The 19930-nt window shown below is 47.9% G+C and overlaps 8 protein-coding genes across 8 annotated transcripts; 4 read left to right on the top strand and 4 right to left on the bottom strand.

Annotated features, from left to right (window-relative positions):
• Window positions 1-2372: 2372 nt before the first annotated feature.
• Window positions 2373-5167, bottom strand: SERLADRAFT_459645 (uncharacterized protein; the record flags this gene model as incomplete). Its single annotated transcript, XM_007314956.1, has 15 exons — window positions 2373-2745; window positions 2816-3104; window positions 3242-3336; window positions 3393-3551; window positions 3605-3647; window positions 3707-3807; window positions 3869-3918; window positions 3974-4045; window positions 4100-4112; window positions 4193-4234; window positions 4297-4317; window positions 4372-4477; window positions 4543-4620; window positions 4686-4818; window positions 4872-5167. The coding sequence occupies 15 exons, from the start codon at window positions 5079-5081 to the stop codon at window positions 2685-2687; spliced, it is 1473 nt and encodes a 490-aa protein (XP_007315018.1).
• Window positions 5168-5565: 398 nt separating this feature from the next.
• On the bottom strand, window positions 5566-6468 carry SERLADRAFT_459643 (uncharacterized protein; the record flags this gene model as incomplete). Its single annotated transcript, XM_007314955.1, is given in 2 exon segments — window positions 5566-5801; window positions 5814-6468. Coding segments are annotated over 2 exon segments (279 nt in total), but the record flags the coding sequence as incomplete, so codon positions are not given.
• Window positions 6469-6817: 349 nt separating this feature from the next.
• On the bottom strand, window positions 6818-8060 carry SERLADRAFT_459642 (uncharacterized protein; the record flags this gene model as incomplete). The annotated part of the gene is made up of 6 exons (XM_007314954.1): window positions 6818-7129; window positions 7194-7539; window positions 7596-7630; window positions 7692-7701; window positions 7760-7844; window positions 7902-8060. 6 exons carry the CDS (start codon window positions 7978-7980, stop codon window positions 6959-6961), a joined length of 726 nt encoding a protein of 241 aa, XP_007315016.1.
• A 257-nt stretch (window positions 8061-8317) lies between these two features.
• On the top strand, window positions 8318-10015 carry SERLADRAFT_446215 (uncharacterized protein; the record flags this gene model as incomplete). Its single annotated transcript, XM_007314953.1, has 8 exons — window positions 8318-8495; window positions 8708-8739; window positions 8800-8955; window positions 9011-9184; window positions 9243-9329; window positions 9385-9468; window positions 9527-9686; window positions 9740-10015. 8 exons carry the CDS (start codon window positions 8318-8320, stop codon window positions 9898-9900), a joined length of 1032 nt encoding a protein of 343 aa, XP_007315015.1.
• A 226-nt stretch (window positions 10016-10241) lies between these two features.
• SERLADRAFT_459634 (uncharacterized protein) lies at window positions 10242-13348 on the bottom strand (the record flags this gene model as incomplete). Its single annotated transcript, XM_007314952.1, has 10 exons — window positions 10242-10561; window positions 10616-10718; window positions 10774-10932; window positions 10995-11116; window positions 11174-11236; window positions 11293-11334; window positions 11393-11705; window positions 11758-11897; window positions 11961-11989; window positions 12043-13348. The coding sequence occupies 10 exons, from the start codon at window positions 13142-13144 to the stop codon at window positions 10358-10360; spliced, it is 2277 nt and encodes a 758-aa protein (XP_007315014.1).
• A 2146-nt stretch (window positions 13349-15494) lies between these two features.
• Window positions 15495-16056, top strand: SERLADRAFT_459633 (uncharacterized protein; the record flags this gene model as incomplete). The annotated part of the gene is made up of 2 exons (XM_007314951.1): window positions 15495-15800; window positions 15864-16056. The coding sequence occupies 2 exons, from the start codon at window positions 15650-15652 to the stop codon at window positions 15923-15925; spliced, it is 213 nt and encodes a 70-aa protein (XP_007315013.1).
• Window positions 16057-17012: 956 nt separating this feature from the next.
• On the top strand, window positions 17013-17325 carry SERLADRAFT_380955 (uncharacterized protein; the record flags this gene model as incomplete). Its single annotated transcript, XM_007314950.1, has 2 exons — window positions 17013-17086; window positions 17229-17325. 2 exons carry the CDS (start codon window positions 17013-17015, stop codon window positions 17323-17325), a joined length of 171 nt encoding a protein of 56 aa, XP_007315012.1.
• Window positions 17326-17553: 228 nt separating this feature from the next.
• SERLADRAFT_459629 (uncharacterized protein) lies at window positions 17554-19750 on the top strand (the record flags this gene model as incomplete). Its single annotated transcript, XM_007314949.1, has 6 exons — window positions 17554-17888; window positions 17949-18310; window positions 18364-18556; window positions 18614-18882; window positions 18945-19300; window positions 19354-19750. The coding sequence occupies 2 exons, from the start codon at window positions 17661-17663 to the stop codon at window positions 17979-17981; spliced, it is 261 nt and encodes an 86-aa protein (XP_007315011.1).
• Window positions 19751-19930: the final 180 nt, after the last annotated feature.

The following is a 19930-nucleotide window of genomic DNA, read 5'->3' as shown; positions in this document are numbered from 1 at the left end:
AGGAAGCTACTCCCATCCCTACCGACTTGATGGCAGTTGACGATAATGGACATGGCGGAAAAGAAGCTGATGCTACTTTCAACTTCGACGCTCTGGATCCCGATCTCGCAGCGCTCCTGAGCCCCAATCGTGTTCAAGGACGCACTGCGCCCTTCCACAGTTCTATTCCTGCTGTCCCACCACGATCACATTCCGTCACGCCCAGTCGAGGCGACAGTCCTCAGAAGTCCGCCTCTCAGATGCTCGATTCTTTCTCGTCGCCTGAAAAATCCCCTCGAAGCAGTAGAGATACATTTACATACCAACACCCATCGCCTCTCGTTAGCGCCCAATCATCTCCTGCAAGGCGCTCTGTATCGCTCTCAAGAGGTCCATCGTCACGGCAGAGTCCTTCGTCCCTTCCTCGGCTTATGCGCTCCGTGACGGGCGCTCCTGCCCCTCCAGATGTGGAACCAATGGAAAAGCCTGGAGCTGATGATAGTGTGCGTCACATTTCGTCGGCTGCGGTGAAACGACGACATCAGCCTCCCTCCCCCCTGTCATCGAATGGTTATTCCCCGGTTTCATCTAACAAGCCATATAACCTCGGCGAGTCTTCCGCCAGGAGACCCTTGCAGTCGCGGCTTGCGACGCCCAGTCGGCACGCCTCTTCATACACCCCTGCAACACGACCTTTCCGCACTCCCGATGCACCATCTTACCCTGTCCTGCCTGAAGCAGGATCTGTTTCGCCCCCATCTAGAGCCCCTTCATCTCTAAGTGCTGCCACCGATTCTCGGCGCCCCCACTATGCTCGTCCAAGTTTGGATATGAATGGCCAAACAGAGGTCAGCAAGAAAAGGCGCGCCCACCTGTTTTTCAATAGGAAAAGGAGCATGAGTGTGGAGGAAACGCGCCTCTCTCCACATTCTGTCTCTTCCTACGGTGCTCCACATGAAGTGCGACCGTCGTCGTCGCTGTCCAACAGGCCTCCCACTACGGAGTGGCTGGGGCCACGAACAGCGAAAGCTTTTGCTGCTGCTGGTTTGTTGGATCCCGAGCGGGACAGTCGAGAAGCACAGAGTGGGGGAGGAGCGTCTCGCTATGCTTCCATAAGGACGAGCAGTGAGCGAGAATCCAGATATACGCCTTCGAGGATGGCGCTATCGGAGGCCGGCTCCACTTCTTCATGGGGTAGAAATGGTAGCATTTCTCGAACAATGACACCGTCAGAGGCGGGAATGGCTTGGACTGGTAGCCCTACGTTCTCATCTACCCCTAGGACGACGTTTTCTGGTGGTTCAACGGCGCCTACCTCGATCTCAGTCTCGTCGTCTGCTCAGCAGGCTACGATTCAGCTGATGAAAGAGAAGCACGAGCTCGAGACGGAAGCACTGCTTTCCGCCCTATCTGACTCGCAACGCTCGAGCAAAATGCTACGTGAGGAGAACACGCAACTGCGAGAGCGCATTTGTGTTCTCGAAGACAGGGTGGGCGAGCTGTTAGAGCAGCTTCATCGGCCTGCGCCTACTCCACGACCACCACCGTCTTTCTCAAGGACCGTGTTCGATCAAACCATAGTCCATCCTCCCCACAAAGTACCTCAAAAGCCCCCGCTCCAGCGGCACTTCTCGCATCACTCGGCTCTGCCCGACACAAATACAAGACTTTTGCCCGAACGGCAGGGTCCGACCGGTTCTATGGGAGCTTCTCCCAACCCTTTCGATCCTGTCCCAAAGTCTCATCGGCGGCGAGGCAGTACAACGTCTTCTGTCTTTCCAAACCTACCCACCAATATGTCGATGTTGATGTTGGAAGACGGTGTATCAGAACGTGCGGGCGCGTTCTCATGTCGGTCTATCTCTCCGCCCTCGCCTACGCTCGCATTGCCCAAGCGAAGCGACAGTATGAGACACACCAACTCTAATCAGCAGTCCGTGTCGTCATCTACAGGGAACATTTCTCCTACCACGGCGAGTTTTTGCATGACGGAGATGACGGGCTCTCCTGGGAGTCTGCATCTTCGCCCTGAGCATGAACTGCATCTCGGGGATATGGCAAGTCTGGATCTGCGCAGTATGAGTGATGACGGTGAGGGCTTCGATTCGTGAACTTTTTTGGTTTTGATTTCGCCTTTTGTGTATTATTTTTTTTTGGGTTTCGTTCTTCATTGTTGGGCGTGTTATGGCAATTCGACTTGTCAACTTTTTTCCGCCTTCGCTTTCGCTCGTCTTGTTTTTTTTGGCACAACTGCTGCGCTACTTCGATTTCGTTTCCTCTCAATCATAACATGGTCTGAATGCACATACATACATACCACCCTGTATACCTTGAAAGTACTCTACTTTTTTCCATTCACACTCGCATAGCATACATACTTAATTAGCTTCTTAGCTTTCATCATCAACATAATGGCTACAAAATGAGAACATGTACTTTTTATAGCGTTCGGTGGACGACATTGAGAGGGGTCGCCCCTTGTCATAGCATAAACGATAGTGAGAACGCACTCCAACATAACACCTGCAAAACCGCAGCTGCACGTCTAGTGAATTATATATCGATCTATCGAAATTGCGTGGCTGATTAGCGTACAAGTGATGTATAGTGTTGAGACTGTTCATCCAGATGTGACACGATATTGCGTAAATCTATCCCAAGAGAAGTTGTGTAACTGTACTATAATGCAGGCGTCAAAGAAAACTTTATGAAGCGGCGAAAGGTGATTTCTGTCTCAGACGCGCTCCGATCCGATAGAATATAAAACTGTAAAAAAAGATATGTTTTGAACATCAGAGTGACGCTCATGGCTTAGTCGTTGAGATTCTGTACTTACGGAAGTGGGGCCATTAGCGTCGTGAGACCAGCCAGTAGCGCTGTTGCCCCAACTGTACCCAAGCGATCGTACATGGCCCCTGCGAACAGGGGAAACGCAGCGGCGAACGCGGATCGAAGGGCGCTATTGCTCGCCATCGCAGATGCCGCTATCGGGCGATAAGCAGTGACGAGGTAAGTGAACGTCGATGTGAACACGAAGTAGACCCCAGTTCCGAACGGGATAGACGCGATGATGGGGGCAATCCAGTGAACGTGCGGGTACGTGGTGAATGCGAGCCAGAATAGTCCTGTAGGCGGTGGTTTCGATCAGCATCAGAATTTTTTCAAGAAAAGATGTTTTTTGAGTGAGAGGTTTTATCGTTTGTGGATTATGGTTGTGGTTTGTGTGTGTGATGAGATGAGATGAGATGAAGGTGGAGCCTACCTATTGGGACCAGTATTCCTCCCACTTGGCCCATCAGAAGACGCATTTCTGGAGGCGGGTTACCATTGTTCTCCGCGGCAATGCGGGCGTACAATCTGCGATTTGTATTTTAGCGGGCGTAAATCAACAAAACGCTCATCTGAATGTTCACCTGTTCCAGAAGGGCTGAGAGGAGATACCGACGAGCATTCCAATTCCGATTCCAAGGAAGGTCAACCCGGTTGATTGGACATTGAATCCGTGATTGGTCTCGAAAATAATGGGAAAGGCTTGGAACGCTAGGTACAGGATCCCGAGTAATAGGGCATTCCTTTTAATTGCCGTTAAGCGCATGGGACCTGCTGAGAAGGGGAAAAACTGTACCATGTGTCTAAAAGCAATGCCATTCTGTCAAATAGGAGAAGTTCTGTGACAGAATGAGCGACGGCGTCATGCATGCCGCATCAGAAAATAGGTAAAACTTACGAAAAGGTTTATAGCAGCTAAACAAGATAGCAGAAAGTAAACTCCCATCGCGTCTATCTAGAGGTGCGTAGAATTTGGGGTCCCCCGTCAATTTCCGCATTCTGATAATTATGATGATGGTCAACAGAGATGCAATGATGATGATAGAGCTGTATATCCCACTTGCTTGCCTTTCTTTTCAGGATAACAGGTACGTAAGTTTCTGGAACCAACTGAGAGGACATCAGTACAGGAACACTGGATGGAAGCTCTACCGCAGCAACTAACTAATAACAAGGCGATGAGTTCACCGAATATCCAACACAATAATACACGATAAGTCCATCTCCAATCGATGTTCTATGATGTGGCTACATCAGTTGCAGCCTCAAAATTCTATTCACGTTCACTGACCTGATTTATGAAGCTATTAGAATGATAATGGCGTTTACGGGATAACTTTGTTAACGGACTGCTTGTTCGAGACAGGTTCGTGAGACATCTTACCCTCCGATTAACGGCCCGAGGACAGGACCAATGAAGGGTGATCTTGTCCAAATCTGTCAGAGCCATGCTCCTTACCAGCAGTCCTAAATTTACAGACGACTCACAGCGTGTAAACAGCCATGGGACTGTTGATAAGGGTTTAACCGTAGCTCTGAACAGGCAGAAACCGGGAGGCTTACGTTGCAACTGTGGCATTGGAAAACATGTCACTGACACTTCCGCCTGCTACACTCAAGAATGCTGCGCCACAGAGACCGGTGATGAATCGAAATACCAAGAAGACAGCTGCAATGGTGACCGGTGTATGTGAGACATTTTGATAATGATATTGTTGACATTCCGGATCTTACCTATGTCTGGCGCGAAAGCGATTGGAAACGAGAATATAAAGAAGAAAGCGTACGACATGCGGTAGACGACATTGCGACCTATTTGATTTGCCGAAAAGTGAATGATGAGCACCGCCTAAAGTGTATAGCTCTGGGACGCATACCATAAACCTCCGACAGAGGGCCAACTAACAATGGGCCAAGTCCCAAGCCGACGACAAACAAACTGATACCAAGGATAGTTACCTCATGAGAGACGCCAAAAGTCTGGGCAACACCGTCTTCTGTGAAAGCAGCCTGAATGAAGTATGTAAATGGACAGGGTTTGGAATAACGAATCCGATGCTCACAATGGAAGAAGCACAGGTAACACAAAGAGATGCCGAGCTGATCACGAGAACAGCAAGCCATCTCCTGCAGGAGGACATGTTCTGTGGATCGTCTGTCGGTTCAAGGAGGACTAGATAGGGATCCATAGCGTCTAATGGTGTTGGTATTTTTTCTTCCTTTGTCCCTTCAGCGGGATTAAAGGTGCCTGATGTGCGGGAAGACATGGACATCTGTATAAGTGGAAGATACGGGGTATAACCACAAGAGGCAACAGGTCTGGAGGGCCTTGGGAGAAGCAGAACTGTATCTTCGAAGACAGCATGCTTAAACGCTCTTTGCTTACTATTATACCGTCAAAGCCAGCTGACTAGCCTTGGGTATAATGTTCTTGCGCTCGCAAAATAGCCGATGTCTCCCCGGCAGCCACATTCGGCCTCCCCCGTCGCGTGCAGTGCTCCAGACGCGTTCGACGCTGCAAGAGACGACGAGCTCGCTGGAGGCTTGCCCAGAGATGTGTATCCCCATAGTCTCCCAACGTTTCATGGCGTGGCCATACAACTTGGAGGTGTGCAGTGCAGCCGGGTGCAAACAGGAATGACAGCTTTGATGTGGCCCAGTCATACGGAGTCTTCAAGGAAAATGATGGTTCGGTGATTCTGTGCTCGCGAAGACCCTCTGCCTCCTGAGACATGCAGAAATACGCAGCCTGACGCTAGGATCGAACAGAAAACATACAGGTTGCAGTACAAGGCTCCTCTTGTCCCCTTACGGCGTCTCTTTTGCAGGCAGTACTGCGGCCTAAACCTAAAGAGCAAACGTGTGAAGCTTAGAAAAGCTTTGTTGCCAACTGAATGCTGTCCACTCGCTGTCCACCGCAGCTCTTGTGCCCAGTACCCACCAATTTGCGCTACGTGCTCCAAATACAGTCCTTGAGTGTATGAGAAGCCCGACAGCCTTGACATATCTTGAAGGGTCCAAGACAGCATGTATGTTTTTGGATCTGACATCTCGAGCGGTGTCTCGTCGCCTTCGAGCACCCTTCCATCAATCCATCCATGCACTTGTCTCTTGACGTGGTAAGTCAGTCGCACGAGCTACCTGTTCTCGTCACCCTATGCACAGCTCATCAATAGCACCAACTCTCTCTCCATTTAGCGTCATTTTAGCTCAAAGTTTCACACTTGTCGTCAATGCACTTTGAGCTCGTGACGAAACGTGTACGAATCATTTTACTGACAGCGTACTGGCTTTCCAAGCAAGGTCCCTGCCAAGCACATGGCCCTCACCATCCAATGGCGATATTCCTGTCTTCCACAGCGGTCAGATCCATCTAGTCACCGAGTATACCCAGCATCGCGTCGTGCTGCATGCCCAGCTGCGCTAATGTATATTGGTCATCCTTTTAATCCCATATGTGCACGCCGTCGATCGTGCGGGCCCCTGTGGAACTAAGCGCGATACGGTATCGTTGTCTGGGACATGACTGATGCATAATCCGGCAATGCTAACAATCCAGCGCTGTCGTCGTCCACTGGCATGCCGTAGTCACCGCTCAGGGTCTTGAACAAGAACAGTCACATCTTTACTACAATTGTGTACCTCAGGTACTTCACTCACCTTACCAGCCAATGTAGGTCAATTTATCAGGCTTTCGCGACACGTTAGACCCGACTTCTCCGGACCTGGCCGAAAAATTCTAACCGTATTGCGGACGTGTTACCACAGGAAGAAGCATGCTGTCGCAAGACCGGCCTCTAAGTATGTCGCCAATATATTCGCGTGCTGTGATACCCCTCACGCCTCGTGCACTAATTTCGTTCTCTGGCAGTTCCCTTTTGGCAGTCGCGATGCAACACGATAGGTGATAATGGTGTCGATTTGCCTTTTCCTTTTGTTCCGGGTCGGCACATCCTCGCGATGATGGGAATACATTATTCTGGGGGCATCCACCTGACATTTCCAGCATTTGCAAACTCTCCCAGTATTTGGATTTAATGAACGGTGTCCTAAGTGATCACCTGCAACCCTAGTTCGCTACAATCTTTGCAATCTTTTGTGAAGGGACAAGACTATCATCATATTGGGAAACTTCGTAAATTATCGCCACTCAAAATTTCCAAAGTTCCATGCTGTTCGCTGCCCTATCAAATGGAAATTCTCCACCCCACGTTTCAACGTCTCTAGAACTTTCCTCCACCGCGGACCATAGGTCATTCACGGCATCCCTGGCACCTGTGAGATCGTTCGCGCGTCCACCTTCGACTTCTTCTTTACAGCTCTGCAATAGATAAGGGTAGGTCATGAGTCACTGAGGCATTTCGGAACTACAAATGTGACTTCACCTGGAGCGCTTGACTGATATCAGCATCAATAACGGCGAGTATATTTGACATGGACCCTTCTTGTTCCCATCGTAGGCCGACTGTGGCTCTGACGACAGACGCGAGGACCCCCAGACTCGCGAAGCCCATTCCAGCCCCGTACAGAGAGCGTGCGCTTGCAAGAACTTTATCGAGCTCAGGCGTGTGGACAGCCTCAAGGCCATTGGAGTCTGTGGCGAACAAACCATGGGCGTTTGCTATACGTTTTGCATTGGTTTGTCGGAGACGTGTTCGTGCCGCCGTCGTGAAAGCAGTTGCAAGACTGGGGGAGCCGGTGGCAATGAGACTCCTAATTATGGCACGCAAGCTAAAAGTTTCATGTGAGTGTCAACATGATGGTCAGTCGTGTTGAAGGAGACTTGCTCGTCCATAGTTGCGTTAGCTATGAGGGTATCGACCTGTCGCGGCGATATTTTGATCTTAGTTGGATAATTTTTCACATGTGTAGAATAAACGAACCATTAAATTACTGTAGAGCGTGTCAGCAATGAATGACATTGACAGCTGAGCTGGTTGCAGTTACTCACACGTGTCCCAGCGTTTTCATGCCGTTGTCGTTGTGCGGAATGGCTTCTGGGGCAGGCATCTGAGAGGAATGGTGAGTGAAGGGAGCTACGTGGAGGTGCAGTAAGCGGCAGTGTGGAATCTGAAGGTCTTTTTAATACTTGCAGTGCTCCATCTCGTTCTCGGTCATCAATAACTGCTGTGTACGGATTTGCAGAGCTATTTCAGGGGATCGGCTGATCATGATCTCAACCACAAGTCCGGTGCTGCATCGCACTGGTGATGATGATGATTTACATGTTGTTGTAAAGTACAACTACCGTCACGGTAATATTCTGTTCACCGACCATGATTTCAATTTCTCAATTTTCAATATTCGCTGTCAACTAATGCAATGCCATTCCAAACAGGTCGGACGTCACGGTTGGGGGTCGATATATGATGACCGGTATGTGCTTGGGCGCTTCATCCTGGCCTTGAGTGTAGCTGACATTCTGACGGAGTTTGATCACTAGCCATTAAAAAGCCTGACTTTACCAAGATTTCCCTCGCAATTTCTCGGCTTGCTATTCCTACCTATCATGTCTTACTTTGGACCCCCCTCGAGTGTTAAGGAGACGTTTGCACTGGGACCTTTCTTAGCGCCAAGAATTTGGACCGGCCTTTGGCAGCTTTCCAGCAATGCTTGGGGGAGTGCCCCCGCCGCCAGGATCCGTCAAGGGATGCTGCGTCACCTCACTTCGGGGTATACAGCTTTTGGTATGTACCCGCCCCTTCTGGAGATAGTCTATACATTACAAAACTTACCATGTGATTCTCGACAGATATGGTGGGCTATGACCTCACTTCCGATAGACCCCCCTACTAACCGATACCATCTTCCCCCGCCCACCAATGTGGCATTCCATCAGGGTAAAGTCCCCCCCCCCCCCTTCTTCGTTGCTTTCGTTGTCATGCTGAGCCTTCTGCAGCCGACCACTATGGGAGCGCGGAGATACTTTTCGTATGCAGAAATCCATACTGTCCTAAACTAAGCTAATGGCTTTATCTTAACTGCCTCAAGGGTCAATTCAGAGCCTCGCTACCAGCTCCGGAAGGGGTCATCGGAGCCACGAAGTGGTGTGTCTTCAGACCCACCGTGCCGTCCCGTGCCATCGTGGAAAGCGCAGTAAGAGAACGTATGCAGCGCATGCGGTCAACCAGCGTGGATCTCCTACAGGTTACAACAATGTTCCATTCATTTCCGACCGTCCGATAGCTTACGAATGCACTAGTTTCACTGGCAAGATTATTCGGATAAGGCCTATTTAACAGCCTTACAGATCTTGCAGGATTTACAGCACGAAGGCCTCATCTCCGCCGTGGGCTTGTGCAACTTTGACGCCATAAGGACGGACGAGATTTGTACTCAGCTGGGCCCAGGTTTCATTGTATCCAATCAGGTCCAGGTAAGGGACATCTAACACAAACTTTGAGATCGAATCAGGAACTCAGTGAAACGAACAGTTCTCGCTCATTGACACGCGCCCCCTGCATGGCATGGCGGATGTCTGCGAGAAACACAATGTCAAGCTCCTGACCTACGGTACCCTGGTGAGTTCTCTAATGATATGTTGACAGTGTAATCCGACAACTGTTATCGATAAAGTGCGGCGGCTTTTTGGCAGATAAATGGCTCCATCGCCCCGAACCTGACTTGTACTCCGGTGACCTAACTCCATCTCAGCGAAAGGTATGAAGCGGATTCCCATACTCCTTTGACAAATAATCCTCACGGTAAGAATTGGCAGTACCTTGATATGATCCTGAAGGCGTGGGGTGATTGGTCACTATTCCAAAACTTATTGGCTGTGCTGCGTGATATTGGTAACCGCCATGGGGGACTGGGCATTGCCAACATAGCCACCCGTTGGGTCCTTGATCATTCCTTTGTGGGGGCCGTGATCATAGGTACATGTGGCACAACGGTCGCTCTCTGTACGGAGACTAACATTGACCTCTAGGCGCCCGATTGGGCGTTTCCGAACACCCTGATGACAACCAGAAGGTATTTGGACTGAGGCTATTGGAGGAGGACAACCGTGCGATTGAGGAGGTACTAGCGCGCTCGAATGGACGTCGCATGATCACAACAATTGGTGACTGTGGAGCTGAGTACAGGTGAGATAGGGTGATGAACTTAAAGAACACTGTGCTAGTATAAGCTAGATCTTTACCCATTGTTATTCCGCGCTATAGACCATTATACACATTAGTACACCATCTTCATCAGGTGATCTGATCTCAGGAAGCTATAAAATACCCTCAGATTGACTCGTTGGAGATCTTCACATTCAAACTATGCAATTTTGAGGGAATTACGTGTCCATAAACGTTCGCCTCGGCGGGACCTTCAATTGTGTGCGAAGAAAAATGGCTGGACTGCGTCCCACCGACGCTCCCGGAAACCTTATCTGTGCTCACCAACAATTAAATCTTGTCATCTCAGTTGAACTGCCCGGTGAATTGAAATGATAAACCATGCCCTAGGCACCAGCGCCGTTAGTAAAAAGCCATCATATATGATACAGATCTAAGTGCAAAGATGTAAGTGTACAGTCCCTCTTGATAAATGCTGCCTTTTATAGCTTGCTGATAGAATTAGAATATGTTGTTATCATAGCTGACGATAACCGCTGAATAGGCTGTAGCTTGCGCTTGACGTCTCGAAGGATAGCTGTCTTTGGTTGCCAATCACGAAATGCATCTCGTAAGCGGACAAATTCGTCGGAGAAAAAGTGAGCGACTCTTTCATCCGCGATTAAGTCACGAAGCGCCCAAGGAATCTGAAGATGTCAATCATTAAAATATGAAGGACATTTGGAACAACAACTCCATACTTCATAATCATTTCTCTCGTTAAGTGCATTAAATGGTTCAAACTCCATCTCTGGCTGGTGTTCCATACCATTGTCAGCAAGAAACAAGTAATTTACCGCCAATCTGTAAACGTATGTCCAAATCGGGGCATAGCTGGTAGAACATGATGCTGGCTTACGAGTAGGTGGCTAATTCCTCATATGCCGTTGAATGTCCAACTCCATTGAGAGAGCCGGCGGTCGATTCCGAAAGATGGGCCAGAAGTCCGCTATCAGAAAGCCCTGAGTTCCTGAGACGGAGAAGGAGGACAAGAAGATTTGACAGGAAGTCGGACGAACTATCAATGAATAAATTATGCTAAGTCAGAAAAGGCTCGCGGCATCAGATGAGAGGACAAACTGGTAAGCATCTCCATCAATGTACATAGCTCGCAGGATCAATGGATGAGTAATGGAAGTAAATAAGCCTGAATACAAGCCAACAACTTGATCATTCAATGATGCCACGTAAACCATTTTAATCTGCCACAACATAAAAATAGATTAAACGATATCTAAGCCTGTTCGACTTTGACCTACCCCGTGGGACAATACATTTCCAAGAGATTTGACGTAATCTTGAGATGTTTGACTTTCCGTGTTCTAGTGAGTGAAACCAATAGTCAAAATGACCAAAATACTAAATCATACATTCATACCTGGAACTCAAACAACTCTCTAGCAGCTGTAGATTCAAAGTACTTTGGAAAATATGAAATTAGTTACGCGACAAAAATAGAAAGATTGATGAGAATTTACTTGGATATAAGGCTGTAGCAGTGAACTGGTACTGAGGTATCGCAGAGGACCGAGATGGACACCGCACAGCGCTAGACAGCAGATCCGCTGGGGCTGCTGAGAAGGAATGATGCCCACGCTACCCGAAGCAACTGGTCCGGCGGCATCTACTACATCAACATTGCGAGAAGTACGAATATGACGATCAATTATGAGGCGGTTCAACAGATGGGTTGAAACTATGCAACCCTGGGAGTGAGTTGCCACAAATATCACGTCAGCTTCCCGCAGGTCTTTCATCCAGTCCTCGTTCTGGATCAAGTTCTGATACAATCTAAACACCCAGCATGAATGTAGTTCTGTACTGAAGTGGAAAAGGCACCGACTTATCGACTCTTCGGCTTATAGTGCCTTCGCCCTCTAGAGGTATCTTGGTGATTTTGTGGAGCTTTACTTGATGTTTATCCTGAAACTCCTCCAAAGCCTGTACCATCATATTGACGAATTTCCCACTGGTACCTGTCGGCTACGACAGCGTAACGATAATCAATATCAGTCCTCTTATGCCGACTGAACAAAGCACGCATACCTCTCCGAGGACAGTTCTCATGACAGCACCTGGACGACAAGACCATCAGTCAGATGTTATCAGTGCTAAAGCAGTGACGCACCAGGAAACCATCCATGAACACCTATAACGACCACCTTGTTGCATCCTTTCAGAATATCAGGTTCTATCTTGCCCTCCAAAACATCCCACGCTCGTGGGAGTGCTTTTCCAAAATCACTTGCAAGCGTATCCTTCGCTTTACCCTTGCCTTTTTTCTGGGCATCATCCTCCCGAGCGAACAATACCCCACTAACATACTTGAATGTTTTCGTGAGGGCGGAAGCAGGTGGTGGAGGTACAGATGATCGCGGAGCAGTGTGAAAAGTATCCGTCCAAGTCGGCAGAACTAAGTTTGGTCGAGCGGGTGATACGGGTGCTTTCATACTCGACTTCTTGGAAGGTGTTGGAGAAGGTTGCCGTTTGACCAACTCGCGCTTCACAGATTCTGAATTTGCCAAGGGAGGATTCAGCGGCGATGTAGCATTATCGGCCTTCCTTACAGAAGAGGGTGGTGCAGATTGCTTGGCAGGACTATCAGAAATTTTCGCATCTTTGGCTGGTATGTCCTGTGGAAGAGGCTGTGTACCAGTTTCTGCTTGGCTATCTTCTTCATCTAAATTCATCACCTCCATCCCATTCTCGTCGGTCTCATTCGTTGTTATTCTTTTCGTTGTGAGCGCCTTAGACGAGAAAAAGGACATCCATCCTGACCTGTTTGTGGTGATTGTGGACTCAATGGGATTGTGCTCTTCGACGGCTCGAACAACATCTACCTGCTGACCCTGAGAAGGCGCTGGCACTTCAAGCACCGACTCATCTCCGCGAGAAAGCGTATCTTCTTTCAGCAAGTTTGATTCTGTATTCGCATCATCACCTTTAATAGGAACCGATGTTTTCGGAAATTTCTCCTCAGTTGCGGAAGCCGAAGTATTGTACCACGACCATGGTGTATACCACATGGTTCCCTGTGTGTGACTTGGATCTGTGGAATGACCAGGTAGAACTTCTCCGGAAGGATCCTGGCCTTCCGCGGCACCAATCGACGCGGCTTGGGCGGTCCCTGAGCTATTCTCAACATTGACCGTTGAGGTCGGACCATCCGCACTTTCGTCGTTAAGTGGTAGATTGTGCGACTCCTGCAAGGCATCGAGTCCTCCCAACATCTCCCCGTCCTTAGGGTCCAATTTCTCCTTAGGCCCCTCTTGACTGGATTCAGTTACAGAAGGATTTACTGGATCACTCCATCCCAAATAACCCCACCACGAGGACGCGCGAGGTGGAGCTTGTGGAGAATCTGTTGATTGATTTTCTGTCAAATCTCTCTCCAAGCTCGGGGGCTCTGGTATAGCTATGGTTGTATCACCCCCCGTCAATGGCTGCGCATTCGCATCTGAATCACTGCCGTGCTCCGGAATAGCTTCTACAGAGTTGGTATATTAGTGATAAATACGAACGTAATACACTTTTGTGGAACAAACCTGGTAATGGCGCAGCTGTCTGAGTAGCTTGAGTAATATCCACAGATCTTATATCCTCCCGCTGGGCAGCTGCCACAGCTTTTTCAAGCGGAATCTTTGGTCTACCAAGTAAAGGAATACTTAAAGTAAATCTGCTAGTTGTCGGATTTGAAGAGGTTATGGTTTCCTTTGTTACGTCTCCATTATGAAGAGTGGTGGAGGGGCGAGGGGGGAGTTTGACCGTTGGGAGCTTAGGCACTTCCTCGTCGACCGAAGAGGGTATTGACGTGATACTTGGTCTAGATCGTTGCAGAGGAGACGATGAATGAAATTGCGAAGAAGAAACCGATGGAATTGGAGAGGGCTGTTTGCCTGAAGAAATATTTTGCGGGTGAGGAGAACCCTGTGCTTCTCGCGATGAGGGCGCATCACGGGTAGATTCCTTGTCAGAAGACGAAGCGGGAGCGCAAGTAATATCTTTTGTTGAAGCTGTATGAGATACAGGGGTGTGAACATGTGCTTCTGTGGCCTCTGCTACGGGGACTTTATCCTTGTCTATCGATAAAGTATCGGTGTCCTTTGCCTTGGGCCGAGAAAACGCTCCAAACCAAGACGAAAATCCATTAGATGAAATTTGAGTGGGTGGTAGTTTATCTGATTGATTGATTGATGAAGGAATGTTAGGGGTAGTGACAGAAGAGACAGGTAGGGAAACTTCAGAGGTAATTGGTGGTAGTTGGGATAAATGCGCTGCACGAACTTCAGGAACGTCATCTAAAGGCTGCTCTGCTTTCGAGTGTGCATTCGAAGACGAGTGGCCTTTCGATTCATCGTGTGAGGGCTCTGCCTGGCCCAATGGGGCTGCGGATGAAACGTGTGTGTCGTCGACAACCTCTACTTGCTTTACGGATTCCTCGGTCGAGGATTCAGTGACTAGAGGGGCATGATCAACAAGATCATGCTTCGACATCAGACTGCCGTTGGATTCAGTAGCTCTGCGCAAAACTGGCGGTAGCCTAGCTGCTGCTGACTCCAAGCTAACACTTTGTACTGGCTCTGCAAAGACAAAAGATAATGTTGCTGGTGAGGATTTCTTCGACATGGGCTTTCTATTCCAAGGTGAATGCGCTGGACGACGACCAGAGATCATTGAAGGGAGTCAAACAGCATGAAGGAGTCCAAGCATCAAACTTGCACAAGACGGTGCTGCAGTAAGGAAAGCCATATACGTCAACACATCACGTGCTTTCTGGGCTGTTTCCGGCATTTCATACATGCCTTGCACTGAATAGCTGGCCACTGACAAGCGGTAGGCTACGGAGCACATCGTTTACATACCATAGTACATGTACAGACAGAGACGGGAAGGGGATATAGAAAATTATGAAAAATCTGTGCAATCGCACTTCAAAAAATACGCCAGTGAATCGAAGCACAAGGCCAAAAAGGCCAGCGGTCGCTCAATGAAATATATAACAGAACGTCCATCAACCCCGCAACTTACTCAGTGATCCTTACCGTGACATTGGACATACTTTGTCAAGTGTGATGGTAAGCTGATTGGTATGCCTTACGTATCTGACCTACCCTGATGACGGTACCTCCCATCGGGGTGTTCCATATAATCGTCGATAACCCTCGGCAGAGAGAGCGGGTAAATGACACTGGAGAAAGGCTGCATATAGGTCGTGGCAACAGTCTAGGTTCTAATCAACTTAGCTGAGGACTGCATCTTACAGAGCCTAGTTGATGCATGTCCAGATTAGCCTCATAAGGAACCCCTATCATAAAACGTTACGACCATCTGCACCCGTATTCAAATCACCACCGATAGAAGCATTCAACCGCTGTATAGTCTTGTAATCTTATACATATGGTGAATGTTAGTTCCTTCCACGATATGACATAACATCTTACCTACAGTTGTTCTTACTCGGCGGATCAGATGGTTGAGTTCCACTTCGAACTTGTAGACACGCTTTAGATACTGACACCCTTAATCAGCAGGAAATGCTTACCGGAATAGGCACAAGTCTGCGCCGGTGCAGTTACTGACAACTAGAAAACTGATTGAAGCGGACCCAATTCTCTGGGCCATAAAAAGCGCAGATTGTAACACTGCACATAACACCAGGATCAGAATGTCTAACTCGAACAGAAGCGGTACAGTCGAACGGCTAGCTGACTGACAAGCGCCTAAAATGCACAGTAATGTCAGTCACTGGCAACAATATGCCGAAGGCTATAAAGGCAAATCTGGGAAACTCACGCCGAAAAGCAGGTCGTAGCATCGGAACTAGCGAATTCAGTTTAGGTACAGCTGTTCTGTATACATGGACAGGGAGGGGTGACCGCATCATTCGTGAGCTCTTTTTAGAATCCTCAGGGTGAGAGACCTCAACCTCACGCAAAACTTTGACACCAGATAGGCATTTGATACATTGGCAGGACTATCGCAATACTTACAGAAGTTCCATTTGGAGGTAGTAGGGGCGCGCAAGATCAGCCGTGACTAAACGTCGTCCCTAGTAAAAGGATGGTCAGTAAAGAACATAGTGACAGGATACAACGAATTGCTTACCCTTTTTGTGCATACCATTAATCAGCAGTATCATCTTCTCCATGCATCCTAGTCTATATGAAATGAACAAGTGTGATTTATAAACTTAGAATGCAGTAGCTTACTCTACTGTTGTTATTGAGTGGGTTCGGAGGGATGTGGGTAAGGCCTATGTCCTTGTGCAAAGTTTCAACAAAAATATACGAGGCAGTACATTTCCATAGCGCTGTGTAAACCTAAGCTTTGACTCAGTAAAAGCACATTGCAGTTGGGCTTTAACCATATGCGAAAATGTTATCTGGCTTTACATCCATTATGGTCGGACCGGGATTTCAGCCGAGAACATTGCACCGCATATCTGATAGTGGCACCCTGTGAGTGCTGGGATGACAACGAAGTGGCGATCACAGTGCCTATCTATCCGTGGTCGCGAATCGAGGTATTGACGTGACCGCGCATATTGTTAGAAGGGCAGGAACGAGGATCTATTAACTGGCCCACAAACGATGGTGACACCTAGCCACCTAGTTGATGTCAATGACCTCCTACGTTGAATGACGCTGAGTGAATATCACACGAGAAAGCACTACAAGGAAGGGGGGCACACCATACAGCGCGTTTAAGTTTGCAGCTGCGGACAGTATAAGGAAGGGAATCGAGAACTTTGGAAAGCAGTGGCCCCTTGCTATACTAACTTGTAGTAGCGTTGGACTTCGCTAGTGGTAATGTACATCCCACAAGCCGGGAATGATTTGGCAGGCAGTTTGCCGGAATCGCATAATGCACGTTACAAGGTATACAGGGGAGGTCTTTCCAAAGCGACGATATGTCACGTGTGACTTTCATCCTGTGGACCATTTTGTAGCCTGTTGAAAATTAACGGCTGGCCAGGGCAACGTGAAAGATGGTTATTAATCCTGCGGGCATGGATTATATAGTAAATCGGGCACAAAAAAAAATAAGCGAAATGCATCCGAAAGCACCAATGATAATACGAACAAAATTCATGTGAACATGCTGGCCCAAGCGTTGCACCAGCTTTCGAAAACTCCAATCCGATTCATACAAGACGATCCCTGTAGATTAACGTCAAAATCCTGATGGGGAAATTGGGCTGCAGAAGCTGGAAACCCCAGAGTGTCGGACAGCTATCTGAGGGTAATGTTTGGAATTCGTGAAAAGCAACACAACAAAATAATCAGCAACGATTCCTTATGAGAGTAGAAACAGACAGGAGCACCATAAGTATATCGGAGGTCCACACTGTATGGACATGGAAAATACTGATTTGCCTGAGCTCAGCTCAAAAGTTGCCTGGGCAGAGTGAAGGCACTGTAGTATTTAAGCATTCCTGCTCGAGAAAAATAAAAATTACTGTCAGCTGTACCAGACTCTCGAGGGAGCGGTCGAGTTAGTAGCAGGTTTCGTGTGCCACTTGCCATGTCACCAAACTGTCGAACAAATGCAAGTTCTAGCGGAGACCAACCTGAACCTCGAAACTCGGTACGTAAACAATGTCGGAAAAATCTCTTACAGCCCTTGATTCAATTATATCATATCAGAAAAAAAAAACCCCCCATCAACTACAATGCTGTAGTCTTCGCCAGCAATTCATCAACCGCTCCATATACACGGCCAGTGGCCAGCCTCCCACTCACCATCATGATGTTGATGCTGGCGGTACAGTTTTCAGCGAAAACAAATATGCGTGTAGGACAAGTCTCCCCCCAATGCGTATTCCTTTCCACAAACCTGGCGACGGCATTCTCAGGCTATCCTTCCATTGTTCGTCACTTGGGCGAGCAACAACATCTTCGTCTCATTATTAGCCTCCTTCGACGGCGTATTATCTTCATATATCCTCTTGTCAGTGCAACTGCCATCCATAAACTGTGATATCGAGCAGAGAGGTCAGCGCAGGTCTCTGGGTATACACAGGTAAATGCTCACCACTCTGCTTTGGCTATTGCGATGCAGTGGTAAAGGAAAGACTGCATCTTGATCGCACCTGCACATCACACTGATGGAGGCGCGCAACCCGCTGGAGTCGTTACCTCAGAATCAACGATGCCCTTCAAGCGATCTGATATAACCTATGGGGAAATCAGGATTTAATCCCACCTGATTGCTTTCTACTCACCGAACAATTGGGTGGATTACGCAGATTCAATTGTTTCTGGTGCATCACTGCCCTCGCAACAGTTTTGCGTGTCTTCGCACGATCTCGTAGAACAACTCGAGAGAAGGTAATACGAGGTTCGCCGACGAAGTGTCAGTGATCACTGATATCTACCCCAATTCACACTACTAAGGTTTGTCCAACATCACTTGCATAGCCGGGTTATTATCTTGACCCTCTTTCTAGCGCAGCAACCTTCTTGGCTCTATCAAAGGCAACGGTACCAAACCAGTCACCGCTTTTACCTGTGTGGGAGTCACTATTAACAGCTGAGGGATAACGGGGTGCACCACACCGCTTATGATTCGAGTATATCCAAAGTCAAGCATGACATCCCAAGTGGCAATCTCGACAGATGGACAAGTCCTGAGAATAATCCCAGGTTAGTTATTTCTTTCCTTGTTACTATTATTTACGTACCAACTTCATTTGAATTAGTGGGCATGCATATGCGATGCACAAAGATAGTGTCTAAACGTTATGCATCAGTGACTAGCCTGGAACTTACATTCCCGAGTCATGGACGCTTGGCCTAATGTAAAAAAAAATGAAGCGCACAAGACGGATCCAAGGGACCTATCTAGGAGTTTTCGCCCTCTGTAACTTGATCGTTTCCCACAACTTATCCTACGACTCATACCGAGAAAATCACCTATCGCTGCAACTTTATTTCTACAACTCTCGCGTGGAATTTTTTGCTTTCGAGTAAGCAGGGACCACAAATCCTCCGAAGGTCTTTTGTGTTATCCTGACGTATTATTTTCTAGAGGAGTAGACACGATGAGCCATATCGATCCAACCATCCGATTGTCAAACCCAGCCGCTCATGTGGGAATCTTTGCGTTCCGCGTTGGAATCTTTGGATGATTTTAAGAGCGATAGATGATAGAATGCGATAGAAAGCTTTTTGGAAATCATACGCATGGGCTGGGCGAACGGCGGACGCGAATTCCACATGAATATCCCTACCAATGAAGGAATGTGTCCTGGAATGCCCTTACAGTTTTCCGCCATGGTGCAGCACCCTTAGGACAGGAGCTGCAGATTCCACACTACAAGGATTCATACGATTAAGACTGGTCGGCTGGCCTGCTTTGAAGACGGACGATCTTGTACTTCTTAGGTGAAGCTGGGGCTCCTCTATCCTGTGATGCATTCGAGTTCATTCAATAACAGTCTAGACTTTCCAATGTCGTAAATCACCTCGGACGACATCAAAAATGAAAGAAACTTACAGTCACCCAAATAATGCTCGAAGAAGCAGTTGTGATTGCTCGATGGCTTACAATAAAAGTCTTACGCAGTTTCTGATGGTACATTGGCGAGACAGTGCAGGCCGTCGACCATAAGTTCGTAACTTTGGACCAAAGCCAGTGATGATAAACCAGCGTGTGGGGTATCTTATTCCCGTCGAGAGGACGAAGAAATTGGGTATTTCAGCGATATAAAATATGCTTTGAGCGACTAGGGTGATAGTAGGTGACGTTTAGACATGATATTTTTTCTTCAGCAATCGTTCTGCTGTAGGACTAGAGTAAAACCATGATGAAATTCAATGAACTCCAATAACGAAATCATCAGTTTCAACTCCGCGCTTCGGCTTTGTCCGTGACACTCGGGTTGTTCATAACTACTCACACCACTTCTTCACGCCCATAAATCTTCATATTCAGGTGATAAATTCAATCGTAAGATATAAATGTAATTGAAGATGAATCGCTGAAGATATAATGAAAAATATGTACGACATTAT

The sequence above is a fragment of the Serpula lacrymans genome (genome assembly GCF_000218685.1).
Source record: "Serpula lacrymans var. lacrymans S7.9 unplaced genomic scaffold SERLAscaffold_3, whole genome shotgun sequence".
Lineage (NCBI taxonomy): Eukaryota > Fungi > Basidiomycota > Agaricomycetes > Boletales > Serpulaceae > Serpula > Serpula lacrymans.
Note: the sequence above shows the minus strand (reverse complement) of the source record. Positions and strands in the feature narration are given on the sequence as shown.